The sequence below is a fragment of the Carcharhinus amblyrhynchos genome, chromosome 28, assembly GCF_965287045.1.
Source record: "Carcharhinus amblyrhynchos chromosome 28, sCarAmb.v2.hapA, whole genome shotgun sequence".
Taxonomy (NCBI): domain Eukaryota; kingdom Metazoa; phylum Chordata; class Chondrichthyes; order Carcharhiniformes; family Carcharhinidae; genus Carcharhinus; species Carcharhinus amblyrhynchos.
The window spans coordinates 21321952-21341505 of NC_137351.1; the positions used below are offsets into that span (position 1 = coordinate 21321952).

At 40.1% G+C, this 19554-nt stretch overlaps 1 protein-coding gene across 4 annotated transcripts in view; it reads left to right on the forward strand.

The window, feature by feature from the left end:
* znf280d (zinc finger protein 280D) overlaps nt 1–19554 on the forward strand; it is a 116256-nt gene that overhangs the window by 84778 nt on the left and 11924 nt on the right. For all 4 annotated transcript variants that reach the window (XM_080214377.1, XM_080214381.1, XM_080214378.1 and 1 more), the window contains 5 exons: nt 1802–2049; nt 3392–3532; nt 4524–4586; nt 10495–10616; nt 12514–12541. In XM_080214377.1, the coding sequence (XP_080070503.1) occupies nt 1802–2049; nt 3392–3532; nt 4524–4586; nt 10495–10616; nt 12514–12541 (602 nt within the window). The remainder of the gene's footprint in view (nt 1–1801; nt 2050–3391; nt 3533–4523; nt 4587–10494; nt 10617–12513; nt 12542–19554) is intronic.

A 19554-nucleotide genomic window follows, 5' to 3' on the forward strand; every position in this document is an offset into this window, starting at 1 on the left:
AGACATAAAAGATAGCTTGCTGGCACAGTCACTTATTGTCATGTACATCACGCACTTTTAATGTGTACCATATTCCCTGTTTGCATTTAATACTTGATTTTAAGTGAGAAAACAAATTGTTTTTATCCCTTCAGGAAGGGAATTGAGCTGACGCAAGGACTGCAGTGCTGTTGCTCTAACTCTCTAATTCGTGTACCCACAAATGTGGCCAAAATCTGGGAATTCTGAATTTATTCTGTTGTCCATTTCAGTAATTGGGCTATGAGGTGTGCTGATGAGAATGATTCTTGCAGTACGGTGCTTGCATTCAGTTCAAGATGGTGCTTGTATTCAATTTTTTTATGTTGTGGTTACCTTCATACTTTTAAGCCACAAGTATACTTAACTTTATGATTGAGATATTTTCATTTTGATGAAACTGAAACTATGGAGTTGTTTTGGTTCGTCATGGTTTTTGCTTATTTATTTTTAGTAATGCAGCCTCTCATGCATTGAATTCCATAGTGATAGGATACAGATTACATCTCTCAATTCCACTACTTTCTTTGCCACCCTCCATATAAATGTGGAGAAGTTTGAATTGGACAGTGACTTATTTCTCCCTGCTCCCATACACACAGGCATGCACACAAGAAGTAAACTGTGTTCTTGTAGTGGATTCAGATTACCAAACACCACCCATCAGCAGAGAAACATTGCTCTTCAATTGATTTCAGATTATGCCAATAGCATTTAGCACAAGTCTTTTATGATCAGAAAATGTACCTGTTTGGTCTTATGATCGCATAGGAAGGTATCATTTTTTTTGTGGGCAGCACAGTGGCTAGCACTGCTACCTCACAGTGCCAGGGACCCAGATTCAATTCCCAGCTTAGGTCACTGTCTGTGTGGAGTTTGCATGTTCTCCCTGCATCTGTGTGGGTTTTCTCCAAGTGCTCTGGTTTCCTCCCACAGTTCAGATACATGCTGGTTCAGTGGATTGGCCATGCTAAATTGCCCATAGTGTCCTGTGATGTGCAGGTTAGAGGGATTCGTGGGGTTGTGGGAATAGGGCCTGGAGTAGGATTGTTGTTGGTGCAGACTTAATGGACCGAATGGCTGCCTTCTGCACCGTAGGGATTCTATGATATATTGGCTCCAGAAACTTGCACACAAGCAGCAGAATAATTAAATCTTAGAGAATTTTAATTAATTTTTAAACAGCTGCAAATAATTTGAAATCATTTCAGGGAAAGTGAAACTACCTGTGAGTAATTTGTATTCTTGCTCATTCATATCGTTTTGGAAGCAGACATGCTTTCCTTACCCGCTCCTGTCTGTATGTGACACTACTCCTGCACTGTACTCTCGCCTGACATGGCCTATCAAGCCGTTCGGTCCTACCAGGAAGATACCCATCATCATCTCTATCATTTTGGATCGAATTGACTCAGACAAAAGGCAAGAAAAACTCCCACTGATTCAGTCATTTATTCCTCCCAAGTATGTGTTGCATTCCATTATTTGTGTACTGTGGCCCAAAAAATTAGTTGCTGAATATTCAAAGTATTGTTATCACAGTTTGCCTGGCCACAGGTGGTCAGAAATCTGATGACCCTTTGGATTGCCTTAGGAAAACCATTTTGAAAAGCCAACAGCTAGGACATCTGTTCAAGCAATCATAGTTTTCAATATGTTGAATTCATTGCATAAGAGAAGATAGATAGTAGAAATTGCTCAATGTTTTCCTGATGATCTGAGCAATGGTATCACTGCTCCGTGTGGAAGTCCTACAGTCTTACAATTGATGTCTCTTTAACAGGTTACTATTCGTGCTTCCATGACACCGTATCAGGTGGGATCATCTTCCACACCTTCAGTTAACACTGCAAATGCACTCCAGTGCCCCTCATCAGTCACAGTAAACACTAAACTGCAATCACCAACTATAAGCAAAGTTAATACTGGAGGAAGTTCATTGCCAACACCATACTTTAAGCAAGGCGCAAAGAAAGAAATCCCAGCCAAAAAAATAACCAAATCCTTTAACTTGGTGCTGCGATCTTTCAGGTAAATTATGCCATGTTATTATGCATAACTAAAGAAAAATGAACAAACAATGTGTGAAGATAAAATAATAACTGCTTCAGCTTCAGGATTTGTGTTAATTGCATCGAAAGCTACAACTTCTGAATGAGTTCATTTCCTCAATCTGTTTGAATGTTTTTAGTCAAGTTTTGTAGGACAGACCAGAACTTTTATGCAATGTTTTCATATCATGGCTCAAATCCAAATAGTGAATCACTTTAAATAGAAATCAAGTGATGTAGGTAAACGTGGTAGTTATTTTGCACAGTTGAGATCCTGCAAACAAAAAATGAGGAATGACTAATCTGTCAATTTTGTATTGTGTTGGTTTATGTGCAAATTATTGACCAGTGTGCCAGTCTTTCTGTTCATCAAATGGGATAACAGGGTATTTGACAACTACCCAGAGCACCTAAATAGGCAAGTGAAGTGTTGACTAACCAATTGTTGGCGTCCAAAATTTTGAATTCCCACGTGAGATATGGGCAGCATTGATGAGGTCTGCATTTATTGCCCATTCTTGATTGACCTAGCGAAGGTAGTTCTGAGCTGCCTTCTTGAATCACAGTCCATGTGGTGCGGGTGCACCCACAGTGTTGCGAGAGAGGGAGTTCCAGAATTTCAACCCAGAGACAGTGAACGGCAATATATTTCAAAAGTAAGGATGGTGAGAGGCTTAGAGGAGAACTGCCAGATGGTGATCTTCCCATATGCTTGCTGTCCTTGTCCTTCTAGCTGGTAGTTGTTGTGGCTTGGAAGGTGCTTTGAGGAGACTCAGAGTTCCTGGCATGCATCATGTCAAAGATACACACTGCTGTCGCTGTGCATCGGTGGTGGAAGAAGTGAATGGCACCCCATCCCTGAACAATCAGGTGGGCTGTTTTGTTGTGAATGGTGCCAAGCTTCTCATGTTGAAGCAAGTGGGGAGTATTCCATCATATTCCTGACTTGTGCCTTGTAAATGGTGGATAGGTTTTGGGGAATTGGGAGGTGAGTTACTCACCACAGGATTCCTACCTCTGACCTCGTAGCCACAGTATTTATATATAAGGTCCAGTTTCTAATCCATGGTTTGAGCCTCTCCCAATGTTGATTGTGGGGACTTGAGCAATGGTAGTGCTATGAAATGTCAAGAGACGAAGGTTAGATTCTCTCTTGTTTGAGAAAGTGGCATTGTGACGGTTTTAATATGTCATGTTCTGAGTTGAAAAAAAATTTGGTATATCTGAGTATGAGAGAAAAGGGAAGCTATTTAATTTTTTTCACGATTGAACTTGTGTTTTTGTATGAGCTCTTAACTGTGATGTTTCTTGGTTACTTACAGGGCCACACCTGGTGTTCATAAATGTATCGAGTGTGACTCGGAAATTAAAGTATTTGCCAATCACTTTTCCACATATGCCCATTGCTCATTTTGCCGATTCAGAAGTAGCTGCAATAGATCTTATGTGGCTCACTTGAAAAGGTAGGATGTCTTTTTGGCAACCTTTCACCCAAATTAAATAAACTCCAAATTATTCTTGGGTCTTGGAGATCATTAAAATAAATTTTTATTGCCACGTTAAATGATGCGGTGAAAAAAGTCCAAGTTGCTGAATACCTTTTCCCACACCCCCATTGTTTTCTTCTAAGATACTGAGTCCAAGGTAGTGTGCATAGCAGCTTTTGAGCATAAATGTTAGCAACCTTTTGTGTTCCTGTTGGCTTGATGCACACTTATCGATAGATTTTACGTGAAAGAGGAATGAGGCTTTGCAATTTAGAATTTTTATGTGCATCTAGTTCTTTAAGATGGGTGGACCAGATATTACAACAAATGTTAGCGTTTCACTACTCGTTAGTTATCATACAAGGATGGTGCACTGACGTAGTTATCATGTCTCTCCTATGATTAGAGATCAGCAGTCAGGTCATACACCAAAATGCTTTTTACTGATTGCAAGATTGCAACATGTCCCAGTGCCTAATTTTCACTCTCTCATCATAGTGGCAGGTAAATATCCAAAATCACAATAAATATGGGTGCTTTGATTTTACTCTGAAGTTTTAAAATCATTTTGTGGTTAAGTGCAAGTCTAGCCACATCAGATTTCTGTTGCTTAACTTCAAGAACCTGCAAGGTCTGAGATAGATAGATTTTCCTTCTTGACTCGCACAGATTTTGGTGGCCCAATCTTTCCTGCTCACTGTACTTTATACACTGAAGTGAAATCAAAAACTACCTAAAAGCACTTTGATTCTTACCTCTTTGCAGTCAGTTGTTGACAAACTGTCTTCAAAAAATCATGTTAATTTGTGGTCATAGGATTTAAGAAAAACGAGTATATTGATATGAGATCAATTTTATTGAAGTTTATTACTTTTTTAAAGTACTTTCACTAATATACAACTGATAAAATCTAAGTGGGCTATCACCTATCTCATTGTGGCCTTTTATTATCTACTTTGTTTTGCAGGTTTCATACTGTTCCGAGTAAAAAACATTTTTTGATGTTCCGAGAATTTTCAAACAAATTGAGGTAGGAAATTCAGTATAATTTAAGTATAAATGTATCACCAAGAAAATTATACTAATGGTACCTATCAATCTGCCACATTTAAAGAATGGCAGTATATTTCTGATATGTAAAGCCTCATCATAGGGTGTTTCAGTGAGCTGATGGGTAATGACAAAAGTGATAAACCTCTGCATAAAAATTAGCTATCGCCCAATTTAAAAGAAAAACATTAAATGAATCAAGTTCACGTTAAATTGGGCCGTAAGTGGGTGACTTCTGTATTAGTGTCGCAGTGAATAGCAAATCTTAATAGATTGGATTTGATGTTGTCCACTGCTGCTATGTAAAGGTCACAGCATTTCTTCTATTAAAGCACAGCTGATTGGTTTAGTTATTGCTTCTGTTTTATGCAGAAGCAAGCCAGTGGCAAAATTGTTAGCAGAGGTTGGGAAATGTTCAATTGATTTCACTTCCATCTATGGCTGAGCATAGTTAACTTTAGTTATGAAATATTGCAGCCTTCTTTGACATGTTCTTTGCAAAAATATGCCTTTTGCTTCCAAACTGTTACATGCAGGGCAGAAGTATAGTCACTTCCCACTCCTTCCCCCTCTCCACAGCATCCCAGCAAGGTGATTTGTTTTGAATTTTGACTAAAACAGAAGAGTTATTAGCACACAACAGACCCCCTTTTTTGAGCCAAGCAGAATGTCGCAACATTGAAAATCGGTCCAAAATATTTGTGTATTAATAGTGCATTTCTGTATTTAACTTCTGTTTGTGGAATTTCCTTGCTAAACCTTTTTGTTACTTGAAACTCAAGAGCACTTATTCCTTTTTTTTATTCATTCAAGGAATTTGGGCAACATTGGCTAGGCCAGAATTTATTACCCATCCCTAATTGCCCCTGAGAATGTGGTGGTGAATTACCTTTTTGAACTGCTAATCCATGTAATGTAGGGACTCCACAGTGCTGTTGGGGTGAAGATTGTATTCTCAGTTACAAATGGTGCTAAACATTGTGAAATCATCAATGAACATCCCCATTTCTGATCTTATGGAAGGAAGATCACTGTTGAAGCAGCTGGAGATGTTTGAGTCTTGGAGACTATCCCATGGATCTGAGGTGACTGACTTCCCACAATCACAGCCACCTTCCTTTGTTCTAGGTATAGGCTTCTTGATGCCACAAGATGAAATGTGGTCTTGATGTCAAGGGCAGTGACTTCCCTTCCCCTCTGGTGTTCCACTCTTGTCCATGTTGAACCAAAGGGTAATGAAGTCAGGAGCTCATACAGGACCGACATGGGCAACATTACATAGAACACTACAGCACAAACAGGCCCTTCGGCCCACGAGTTGCGCCGATCACATCAACACCTACCAATCCATAGACCTATCTATAACCCCCAATCCCATTAAATCCCATATACTCATCCAGAAGTCTTTTAAAAGACCCCAGCCAGTTCGCCTCCACCACCACTGATGGCAGCCGATTCCATTCAGTCACCACCCTCTGAGTGAAAAACTTACCCCTAACATCACTTCTGTACTTGCCTCCCCGCAGCTTAAATCTGTGTCCTCTCGTAGCGACCATTTCAACCTGGGGAAATAGCCTCTGAGAATCCACCCTATCTATTCCTCTCAACATTTTATAAACTTCTAGTAGGTCGCCTCTCAACCTTCGTCTCTCCAGGGAAAAGAGTCCCAGTTCCCTCAACCTAACTTCATAAGGCATACCTCCCAGTCCAGGCAACATCCTTGTAAATCTCCTCTGTACCCTTTCAATAGCTTCTATGTCCTTCCTATAGTGAGGCGAACATTGCTGGGTAGATGCCAGTGTTGTAGGTGTAATGGAATATCTTGGCAAGTGTGTGGTAAATTCTTCAGTACTATTACCAGAATATTGTCAGGGCCCATAGCCTTTTCAGTCTCCAGTGCCATCAGCACTTGCATCACGTGAATTGAATCAAATTTACTGAAAACTGGCATCTGTGATGTTGGGGATCTCTCAGAGGCAAAGATGGATTATCCACTTGGACTTTTGGCTGAGCATTGTAGGAAATGCTTCAGCCTTTTGCACTGATGTGCTCAGCTTCCCAATCATTTGAGGATGGGGATATTTGTGGACCCTTCAGTGAGTTATTTCAGTTGTCCAGCACAATTCAGGACTAGATGTGCCAGGACTGCGGAACTTGGGTCTGATCCGTTGTTTGTGGAATTGGTTAGCGCTGTCCATCACTTGCTATTTGTGCTGCTTGCCTTGCAAGTAGTTCTATATTGTAGCTTCACCAGATTGACCCTTCATTTAAGTATGTCTGGTGCTGCTGTTTGCATGCTCTGCTGCACTCTTCATTGAACCAGGGTTGATCCCCTGGTTTGATGGCAGTGATAGAGTGGGAGAGGGGCTGGGCTATGAGGTTACTGCGTCTGATTGTTGCTCAGTCTTGAGTTGCTAGGTAAGTTTGAAATATATCAGATAGTGCCACAGTACATGATGGAGGGTTTCCTCAATGCAAAGATAGGACTTTGTCACCACAGAGACGATGCGGTTGTCATTTCCACTGATAATGTCTTGAATAGTTGCATCTGTGGCAAATGTGTTGATGTGGATGAGGTCAGTTAGGTTTTCCCCTCTTGTTGGTTCCCTCACCACCTGCTGCAGACCCAGTCTAGCAGCTTTATCCTTTTAGAAGTCAACCAGCTCGATCAGTAGGAGAACTACTAAGCTACTCAAGTCCCCTCCCTTGCCAACCTTGGTGCTTCTTCCAAGTGGTGTTCAACACTGGTTCATCAGTTGGCAGGAGGTCAATACATGGTAATCATCAGGTTTTCCTGCTCATGTTTGACCTGAAGCCATGAGACCATGGGTTTGGTAATAGTTTGTTTAGGACTCCTCCTTGTGGTGCCACCTCTGCCATGGAGACAGGACAAATTCCGGGTTGGCGATAGCACTGCTTGGGCTATTGTCTGAAAGATATGATTCTGTGTATATTAAGGATATTTTGGCCCTGGAGGGAGTGCAGAGGAGGTTTACTAGGCTGATACCGGAGTTGAGGGGATTGAGCTATGAGGAGAGGCTGAATAAACTAGGCTTGTACTCGTTAGAGTTTAGAAGAATGAGGGGAGATCTCATTGAGACGTATAAGATGATGAATGGGATGGATAGGATAGAGGTGGAGAGACTCTTCCCGCTCAAAAAAGACAGTAGGACTAGGGGGCACAGCCTCAAGATAAAGGGGAGGCGGTTTAGAACGGAGTTGAGGAGGAACTTCTTCACTCAAAGGGTGGTGAATCTCTGGAATTCTCTGCCCGTTGAAGTGGTGGAGGCTGCCTCGCTAAGTATTTTTAAGAAGCGGGTTGATGGGTTTTTGATAAGAGAGGGGATTAAGGGTTATGGGGAGAGGGCGGGAAAGTGGAACTGAGCCACAACACATCAGCCATGATCTTATTGAATGGCGGGGCAGGCTCGAAGGGCTAGATGGCCTACTCCTGCTCCTATTTCTTATGTTCTTATGTTCTATATGACTGTTAGTCTGTGAAATAGCTCTCCCAATTGTGGCACAAGTCATCAGTCCATAAGGACTTTGCAGAGTTGACAGCACTGAGTTATCGTTTCCGGTGCCTTGGTCAATGCTGGGTGGTCCGTCCAGTTTTATTGAATATTTTTTAATTGTTTGATATAATTGAGAGGTTTGCTAGGCCATTCAAGAACTCAGAATTATTACTGTATAAAATGTAGCTATTTAGCCCATTCTGTCTGTCCTGCCTTGGCGTAGAACATCATGACCTAATGCCATTACCCTGTCTTTTTCATCTGATGTTTTCTTGAATGCCTAGATTAAACCTGCCTCCACCACACTTGCGGCAATTCATACCAGATCCACGCCATTCACTTCAGAGTTTTTTTTCCACTTCACATTTGCTTATTTTGCAAACGACTTTAAATCTATGCCTTATCATTCTCTATTCTTTGATGAGCAGGAACAATTTAGTACTATCTATTCTGTCCAGCCCCCTCATGATCTTGAACATCTCTATCATATCTCCTCTCAGTCTTTTTCTCTTCAAGGAATGTCTCCAATCTATTAACATAAGAACATAAGAAATAGGAGCAGGAGTAGGCCATCTAGCCCTTCGAGCCTGCCCCGCCATTCAATAAGATCATGGCTGATCTGTCGTGGCTCAGTTCCACATTCCCGCCCTCTCCCCATAACCCTTAATCCCCTCTCTTACCAAAAACCCATCAACCCGCGTCTTAAAAATATTTAGCGAGGTAGCCTCTACCACTTCAACGGGCAGAGAATTCCAGAGATTCACCACCCTTTGAGTGAAGAAGTTCCTCCTCAACTCCATTCTAAACCGCCCCCCCCTTTATCTTGAGGCTGTGCCCCCTAGTCCTATTATCCTTTTCTGAGCGGGAAGAGTCTCTCCACCTCTATCCTATCCATCCCATTCATCATCTTATATGTCTCAATGAGATCTCCCCTCATTCTTCTAAACTCTAACGAGTACAAGCCTAGTTTATTCAGCCTCTCCTCATAGCTCAACCCCCTCAACTCCGGCATCAGCCTAGTAAACCTCCTCTGCACTCCCTCCAAGGCCAAAACATCCTTGCGTAAGTACGGCGCCCAAAACTGCACACAGTACTCCAGCTGCGGCCTCACCAATGCCCTATATAGCCGCAGCAAGACCTCCTATTATTCAATCCCCCTCGCTATGAAGGCCAGCATCCCATTCGCCTTCCTGATCACCTACAAGCTGGGTTTTTGCAACTCATGCACAAGGACCCCGAGGTCCCTCTGCACCGTCGCCTGCTGCAGTTTTTCGCCACGTAAGTAATAATCCTTCCTACCATTATTCCTACCAAAGTGGACCACCTCGCACTTGCCAACATTAAATTCCATTTGCCATTTCCTGGCCCATTCGCCCAGCCTATCTAGATCCTTCTGTAGACTCTCCACACCCTCCGCACAATTTGCCTTTCCTCCAATCTTGGTGTCATCAGCAAATTTCGACACCCTACACTCGGTTCCCTCCTCCAGATCATCTATATAAATGGCAAATAGCTGAGGCCCCAGCACTGACCCCTGAGGCACTCCACTAGTCACCATCCGCCAATCCGAATAGCACCCGTTGACCCCCACTCTCTGCCTCCTATTTGACAACCAATCCTCTATCCACGCTAACACTCTACCCCCAACTCCCTGTCCCCTGACCTTCTGCAATAACCTCCTGTGAGGTACCTTGTCAAACGCCTTCTGAAAATCCAGAAAGACCACATCCACCGGCTCTCCTCTATCCACCGCCCTAGACACATCCTCATAGAACTCCAGTAAATTTGTCAGACACGACTTCCCTTTAATGAAACCGTGCTGCGTCTGCTCTATCAAGCAATTCCTCTCAAGATGCCTCGCTATTTCCTCCTTGATGACGGATTCTAACATTTTACCTACAACAGACGTTAAACTAACCGGCCTATAATTCCCTGCCTTTTGCCTGGCACCCTTCTTAAACAACGGCGTAACATTAGCCGCTTTCCAATCTTCCGGCACTTCCCCGGAATCCAGCGACGTCTGGAAAATAACCACCAATTATTCTCATAATTGAAGGCTGGAACTACTCATTGTGGAGTTTGCACATTGCCTCTCCCCACGTCTGCATGGGTTTCCTCCCACAGTCCAAAGATATGCAGGGAAGGTGGATTGGCCGTGCTAAATTGCCCCTTGATGTCGAACGATGTGTGAGTTAGATGGAATAGCCATGGTAAATGCACGGGGTTACAGGGATAGGGTGGGCGTGGAAGAGTTAGTACAGATTTGATAGGCCAAGTAGTCTCCTCCTGCACTGTAGGGATTGTATGATTCTAATGAGGAATACCTGTCAGGGTTATTGTTTTCACTGAGTATTGTACTTTATGTTGCGGCAGAGATATCAAACTGGTGTGTGCTGATTGTCCATTTGAAGCTGATGTTACTGGTTCAGATGCCATGGCAAAACATCTTGTTCGAAACCAAAACCATGGATGTCTTATTATTTCAAAGTCTGGTGGTAAGTGGAAAAAAAATTGCTTATCTTTTTAATGTGAAGAGCTGTTTTTACCATCAGTATCTGTTTCCTAAAAACCAAATGCTTAGAGTTAACTTCAGTACTTTTTGGGCTAACTTTCCTGTTCAGTTTACTTTGGGGGAAGGGTGTAGTGAGGTGTTTTCATGGCCATGGATGTGTTGAGATAGACTTTGCCATTGTGCAATAATGGCAGCCCTTTAACCTCAATGTTACTGCAGCTTTAACCATGTATGCTGGTCTAGTGCTTTGACAACATTAGGGTCATTAACTCTCATAAGCCAATGACCATGTTACGTCTTTGGCCTTTTGCTTTTAAACCAACGGTCAAGAAATGCAACAGAATTGTACAGGGAATGACAAATTTGTGTCGCTGGTGTTCATTTGTAACTAAGTAATGGTGACAGGAGCTCTGTAAATCTGTAAATAAATATGCATTCCTTTTTGACAGTTAAGCCTGTTGAAAGTTTTGTCCCTGACACTGAGAACCTGTCTTCATCGTGTTCATGTTTATCTTTTGTTATGATGATTCCTTTCATAGTTTTGAATGGAGGCTGTGATTCTGCTACTTCACAGTTGAAATAAAATCTCACCCTCCCATCCTCAGTGAAACATCAAATATTCTTTTATTAGAATAAAATGCGTATAATTATTTACGTAATCCCTAGTAGGCCTATATGATTTGTGTTTCCTTTGACTTACTTTGAAAAACAAATCTAGTGTTAGAATTGCCCACTTGCAGTACTTCTGTGCTGATCAAGCTAATAGTTGCCTACTGGTACTTCATTTTCTAATTTTATGTAACTGTCTGCTGAAAGTCTCCAGTAGTCCATGGATACCCTATTTAAACGATTGCCTAGTGATATGTAAACTGAACAATGGGTGTTCGCAAGATTTTTACCTTTTGGGGTACATTGCATTTGAGTTCAATCACTTGAGCAACTCGCACAGTTGCCACAAGGGTCACTAGATATCAACAACCTAGAAGTCTGTCTGTCTTCCCCTTTTGCCGAAGCTGGGGACAGTAAGTAAGTCTGTCTCAAGCATTCTGCGAGGACTGGAAAATGTAATGTTGGCATGGTTCAAGATCATGGCATATTGTGTGTTTTCTCGTTAGCCTGTCATAGAATTCCAAGTAAAAAGTATATACTTAATTTTATCTTAATTTTAAAATTGTCATTTTTTTTCCCTCAGAGTCTTCCAGGAGAGTTAGAATAAAAAGCTGATTGTGAATAGTATTTCAACTATAAAGAGAGGAGTCAAAAGTGGGTGGAAATAGAGACTGAAAATACAATTAAGACAAGGAAAAAGACATGGGAGATACTTAAAAATAAAGTTCATCATGAATGGAACAAAAATTAAGTAAACTGGTTAATTTTGAGTTATGATGACAGAAGAATGAGGGGGAGATCTTATAGAAACATAAAGGAATAGATAAGATAGAAGCAGGGAGGTTGTTTCCATTAGCAGATGAAACTAGAACTAGGGGGCATGGCTCAAAATAAGAGGGAGCAGGTTTAGGACTGAGCTGAGGAGGAACTTCTTCACCCAAAGGGTTGTGAATCTGTGGAATTCCGTACCCATTGAAGCAGATGAGGCTACCTCATTGGTTTTAAGGCAAGAATAGATACATCTTTGAACAATGAAGGAATTAAGGGTTTTGGTAAGTGTGCGGCTAAGTGGAACTGAGTCCACGAAAAGAGAAACCATGATCTTACTGAATGGCAGAGCAGGCTCAAGGGGCCAGATGGTTGTCTACTGTTCCTAGTTCTTATGTTCTTTTGATGAATTGTTGAATTTGACCAACCTTATTCAATAGCAAATCAATTCTTAACAGGATGAAGATATATGTTTTTGATACTTTTGATTTTTTTTCTTACAGCTTCCACTGTTGTTGACAATGTGTTAACGTAAGTATGCTATTTAGTCAACATTCTTTGATATCTTCATTGAAGTTGCATTTTAAGGAGTTGGGATGTTATGTTCCTTTAACTCTGTTTATTACTCTAACTTCCAAAGAATATATAAGCACTTGAAATCTTTTCTGTAAAATTATTTTTCCTCCATTCTTTTTAACAATTTGGAACTATTATTGTTCTTGTATATTTGCAAATATTTGAATGTAAGTGCAGTCTGTAGATTTGTAACAATGAACTAGTTATCAGAATTAAATACTTTGTCTTTTCCACCATGTTGAACAAAGTTATCCAACTTAAAGTCTAGCTGGAGACCTGTCTGCAAGTACTTTGTAACTGGCTGCTCGAAGTGCATGAATGCGATGTGGATTCCTACCTATGACTCATTATACAGTAATTTTGCAAACAACAAACATTTGCTTCCTTGATCAGTGTTGTTTCACAGTTCACTTTGAATATTTGTGTCATCGCAGTTGCATATCTAGCATTCACAAGCTGTCTCATGGAATATGTATAAGTATGTAAAATGGTATTTTGTTTCTACTTGGAAGGAACGGGACTTCCTTTTTCTAAATGGAAATTTTCTGTAGAGTTGATGCACTGGATTGTATGCCAATGATTTATATCAACCACATAACCATTGTAAGGTGTAATCTAATTTGATCACACTGATTTTATATTCGCTTTAAGTAATTCCAGGAATTATTCAACATCGCAGTTCATTTTATTTATATACTACTGTCCTGTGATTTTGATATAAATGTTCATCAATGTCTACCTTATAGCAACTGTCTTTTAAGTGAGTGAAGCATTTCCCCTGCCAGAAGGTCTGCACTTCCAGGTATCCATTTGTTCCCAGAACAACCCCAGTGACCATTGTGATGGGCCAACAAGTCATACCTGAGCATGAAGAGTTAATATCAGCCGACTGCACAGTTCATTTCTTTTCAGATACATTAAAAGAAGCTGTAGAAATAATTATATTTATGCAGTGAATCATCGGCAAGAGTGGTGGGGGTTGCGACATTTGCAGAAAAATTAAAGTTGTACCATCTGTTCAGAGCCTCGTATTTGTCTGAGAATCAGCATTACTCAAAATTATTTTCCCAATTGGGCACTCCTGTGAAAAGTGCGAAAATATTTTTCTTCTTGGTATAAGTAGCTCCAAAGTACTTGACTAATTTTAATGGTTGTCTTTAATTTCATGCTACTAAGCTGTAGTTGTAATTTATTATTTGATACAGATGAGTTGGTGTTTTTTCCCTAAAAGTTATAAAAATACAAGCAAAGAAAATATCCTTTCGTAGTGTGTCTATCTTTCATTTGGAATAAACTCCACGCTCAAGCAGATTTTGGTCTATTCCTTCACTGTTTATCACAGTTGGGCAAATGTACCAACCCTCTAAAAGTCACAATCTCCCCATCTAAGGATTGTGCCAGTAATTCCTCAGCCCTTTCCTGGTTCCTCAGAGTAGAGATGAACTGATAAATGCAGGAATAGTTGAGCAACAATAATCATTGAGAAAATACTTGTATTTATACTTGAAGGGCACTTGGTATTAATGGAGGTTTTTACTTCAGTTGTGGACATTGGGAAGCCCCTACTCCTTCACTGCTGGGTAAACAATCTACAACCAGATAATCTGTGAAAAGGGAAAGATAAATGACCTGGAAAGAAAGATGAGTGACAAGAAAAGAATACATTAATTCCATTTGGTCGATCCTTTCAGCCTAATGGTGGGCACAGTAGAATCTTTTACTCAAGTTATTGTGTTGCTATAATACAATGCACAACTGAAAATTTAACTTTAGAAATTGGCTGATGTTGACAGCTCCAGTATACCTTAACCGGCAATTTTAAGCATATTAAAGACAAACATTCGCTTTGTAAAGATTTAAGTTATAACTCTTCCACAGCATATTCCACATGTTGAATATCACGTGAGTCTTTGAGGGGACCCACCAGATAACATTTAAAACAAAATCAAGAATGTTTTGTCCAGGTGGTTAAGGAGTATTTTTATTGCTGCACTTCAGTTGTTTATTTTACAATGTTACCTGATGTGAATTTTTAAAATAAAGCATTTAAACAACGATTTATATTTGTATAGCACTTTTAACTTAATAAAATGCCTGAAAGCAAGGAGAATTTATTGGAGGACTGCGATCATTGTGCAGTTTGATTAAGATTGTTGGCCTTTTTTGCATGTATGAGTGTTCCAGAAGTTGTACTGGAGCATGGCTTTCATTCTTGGACTAAAACTTCAACTAATCATCCATCTGTTGTGATATGAGAGCTTAAGGCACTTTTAATATCCCCTTCCCTCTTTCGATGGAATATTTTTCCTTTTCATAGAAATCATAGAAACTGTACAGTACAAAAGCAAGCCACTCAGCTCATCGAGTCTGCACCAATAACAATCCCACCCAGGCCCTATCCCCATCACCCCACATGTTTATCCCGCTAATCCCTCTAATCTACACATCCCCGGGACACTAAGGAGCAATTTAGCATGGCCAATCAATCTAACTTGCACGTCGTTGGAGTGCGGGAGGAAACCATAGCACCCGGAGGAAACCACACAGAAACAGGGAGAACGGGCACACTCCATACAGTGACCCAAAACTGGAATTGAATTTGGGTCCCTGGTGCTGTGAGGCAGCAGTGCTAACCATTGTGCAGACTGTACACAGACAGTGACCCAAGCTGGGAATTGAACCTCGGTTTGTGGAGCTGTGAGGAAGCAGCGCTAACCACTGTGCCACCATTTCCTGGAGGATTTGTACTTGCACTGGATGGACACCTTACTCAGAGACTGAAGCTAATTTTTTTTGGGCAGCAATAGCCTGACCAGTTGCTCACTTTTTTCAGTATATCATTGAACCACCTTAAAGTCATCGAATTGTAACACTATTTTATTTAAGGTTTATCTGTGCAAGCAGGTGACCTAATGCCAAATTCAATTGAGAGAATCACGCTTTTGGCTTAACAATTTTGTTTAGGTTGGTCTTCTGTAATACTTGGCAATGCACATTGATCCTTGATCTGCATGCCCTAATTCTGGCCTTTTGGGTATCCTCAATTTTGATCTTCACGCTGACGGTGCCAGTATCTGTGCCTGGAACTCGCTGAAAGGGGAGATAGTGGAAGCAGATACAATAGTGACTTTTAAGGGGCGTCTGGACAAATTCATGGATAGGATGGGAATAGAGGGATATGGATCCCGGAAGGGTAGGTGGTTTTAGTTCAGTCAGGCAGCATGGTTGGTGTAGGCTTGGAGGGCTGAAGAACCTGTTCCTGTGTTGTAATTTACTTTGTTGTTCATAGTTAGCATTCAGCTGCCAAGGCCAAAGTCCTGTGATTCCCTCCCAAAACATTCTGTCTCTTTTAAGACATGCCTTAAAACCTCATGTCCTCATATCTCATATGGCATGGCATCAAATTTTACTTCATAGAACTCCTGTGAAGTGCCTTAGCGTATTTTATTGTGCTATATAAATGCAACTTGTTGCAGAAAGCAAGTTGTCAATGTTAGATAAGCTTAGCTGAACAATGCCGTATTGCTTTAGATTTTAAAGGGGCAAAGATAAATCTTTATTGAAATTGTTAGAAATTTGTCATTTAGGCCATAGTAATGCATAATGTTGAAGCAATGACAAGCTGTAATACATGGGTATTCCATTCTCTTGGTATTTAACGTTTAGGAACGCTGCGCTAATGATTAAATACATTTGGGGATTCTAATTCCCTGACCTGAAAGTGGTTTGAAAGTATCATTTGTTGTGTTTTGATTTTGTTTTACTTCATTATTTTGCTGATATTAATGATTTGTACGACTAATTACCTTTAGGAGTATGATGATGATCTTCCTGGTAATAAAACAATGTTTTATAACAACAGATGTGGTTTGCGTAATTTTAAAATTTTATTGTACAGCTTTGTGCCATTAATCAGGCCCATTTAAAGTAGTTAATGGGAATGGATTGTGAAGTAGTATCAATAGGACTCCTGTTCACTGTAAATGTAACAAAATCATTAATGAAAGTGAACTTTATTTATCCATACAGATGGCTCAAAATGAATTAGAGCTAGGGTTGGTTAGAACTATATTTCTTAGACCAGACATCCAACGAGAAAACCAATTTGTTACTAAATTAGTGATCCGTGCATAATGTTGGAATGGACATTGCCTAAGTAGTTGTCTCATAGATAAAATCAATGTATCTATTTATTCTGCTTAATGTAACATGTGACAGAAAAGGACCAGAGTTTAAGCTCACAGGGTCATGAATCATGTAATAAATGATTAACTAGCTTTCATATTATATTAGTGCTGTTCTTCAATGGATAAAAATTGACACTAGTGAAGCCATGCTACGTAAAAGCAATCACCAGCCATTCTTTGACATATGAGTAGCTGTTCATAGAATGTATTCCTGTTGAAGTAAGTGCTGAACATTTTGCTGTAGAAAATTAGTGTGCAATACTCGCCTGTTGAATCAATATACAGGAAATCTGTTGGTTTCATTGTTAGCTCCTCTATCATCTGACTGTTCGTGTCTCGGATGTGTAGTTATAGTGAATTATTTGTTGATAAACAGCAGCATAAGTGATCAACCGCTTGGAACAGTGAAAATGTTAGATCAAAAACCAATTCATACTTAAGTCACATATCATTTTTAATGCTTTCAACACTCTCGGCCTTTAAGTAAGTTTGCTTTGCAGATCACCTGAGAAGTTGGTAAAAACAATGGTGACTTAATATTACAAACACGAAAACGGGGTAAATCAAATAAGCGTTAACAAAACCTTAAAATACAAGTTGATCTTTTTGTGTTGTATGTACATTAAGCTATTAATATTAAAGATATTGCACATAAACTGCACTCTATTGCAAAATATTTAGTAATATTGCCAAGCAAATTTCAGTAATTTATGATTTCTTAAATCGAGCAAAATAAATTCAGAGCCTCATGAACAGATTGTGTATTACTGGTTTGATTTGCTTTTGTCTTTACTCATGATGGTATCTAGCTTTGTTGGATTGTACTGTTAGATGAGGCCGTAAAACGTTTGAATTATAAATTACTAATCCTCTGATCTGGTAAAATTCATTGCTTGACGACAAGGAAGAAGCAACTTATGGAATGTGGGAGCTGGGAAAATGATTTGGCTTCATTTCCTGAGAATTATAAGGAACAAGTTGCTGCATTTTCATGGGGTTATTTCAGGCAACAGATGGAGGTGGGCTAAACCATTTAGGTCTGATACCTCTGACCTAGGTGTTGGTTTCACGTTAATCCATCCACTTTTTCCCCCTCCAACTTTTGTGTTCAATTTGACACACTTGAGACTCCCAGATCATCTGCCCCAACCAGGGCTACAGGCAGCAAATTTAGAATTTTGCACGCTTCTTTCAGTGCTGCCCAGTGGGTCCCTAGAAATGCAATGTCTAGGTATGTAGAGATGCACTCACCTGGAAAAGTTTGAACTTCATTATTTACTGTCGCTCATTTTTAAACAATTTGGTGTATTTTTAATTTAATAAAATCCAGGAAAATTGTGACATTTTGCTGCATAGAGTAACCATAACATTACTTCCTAAAAATATAATCTAAACAGTTCTCCTTTACTTCATGAAAACTGTCATTACCAGTCCATGACATTGTCTCCCTGTACCCAACTGTCAACCTGTCAGTCAAAGAAGCATTCTCAAGCTTTAATAGCTTCCAATTGTAATTCAGAGCTACACTTTCCTTCCAGTTCTCCTGTTGGATCAGAGAGGCTTTTCCCAACCCATTTCTGGCTCTCCGATAGATGTACTTTTGAACTGCCCCTGTCTCGGATTCAAAAAGACACTTGTTCTGCTGCTGCCTCACCCACATCATAAAAGTTGCTCTGCTTGATGCATTTCTCAACATTGGTTTTGGTTGCAGCTCCTGTGCGGTTTGGCTGTCCAATTCTGCAGATGAGCTAAAATTCTTGAGCTGTTGCAAGAGCAGGCATTCTTTCTTGCAGATCTTCCAAATCTGGTCCAGGAAATAAGCAGTAGCAACATGCAGGAAAATGTGGTTTTCATGCCTCTTGAATTCCAGAATGAAGCTTGCAAAATTAAGTGCAAGCCAAAAGCTCGAGGGGCATTTCCGAGTGAAAGAACCTTACCTCGTCTCCCTTTTGTTACAAATAAAACAAATGGCTGGTGAGCTTCATACCAGCAAACATAGCATTAATTTTCTAACTATTGGACTTTGAAAACATTTGAACTTGGAATGGAATAAAGCAATGCAACCACTGACCAGAGGAGAACAGTGCGAGGAGATGATACTTTCATAAAGTTGAATTGCCTAATTGCAAGCATTGAAACGGAGTTTAAACACACTGACCATGCTCTGTCTCAAAAGACGTTATGCTCTTGTCTCTCAGTTGATTTGCCAATCCAGGATATAAAAGTACATGTGTTGGTACATATTGTGCACACCTGCCTATGTCAGGAACTTCAAACGTGGAAAGATTTGGTTAACTACCCAAAACGTAACAATGATCCAATATGAAGAATGCTTTTTAGTGTCCTGGTTCATTTCTAGGGACTACTTTGAAAGGAAGAAAGATGTTGAATTTGAGGAGAATAGAAAATCTTGTTACAGAATATTGAGAAAGAATGCAATTTTTTTTTCCCTAGATACTGTATTGCAAGAAGGAAGACTGCCACTTGTGCTCAAAGTCTGATTCAGGGGTGTAATTGTATGCAGTAGATATAAAGATTAGCAACGCGGATTGCATCTAAGTCATACTGTCGATAAGGAGAGTACCATATATTTCAATTCTATGGAATATTTATTCAACAATGAATTGGACTTTTAAGGGCCACCTGTGGTTTGATTAAGTGATCATTTGTACATGTCAGATTAGTTTTTTATAAATCCAAAATGGAGAACTGTTCTAGGAAGAAATATTGCTTTGGGGAAACATTGAATGTACATCAAGGTGAGTGGAATTTGTTTTGTTG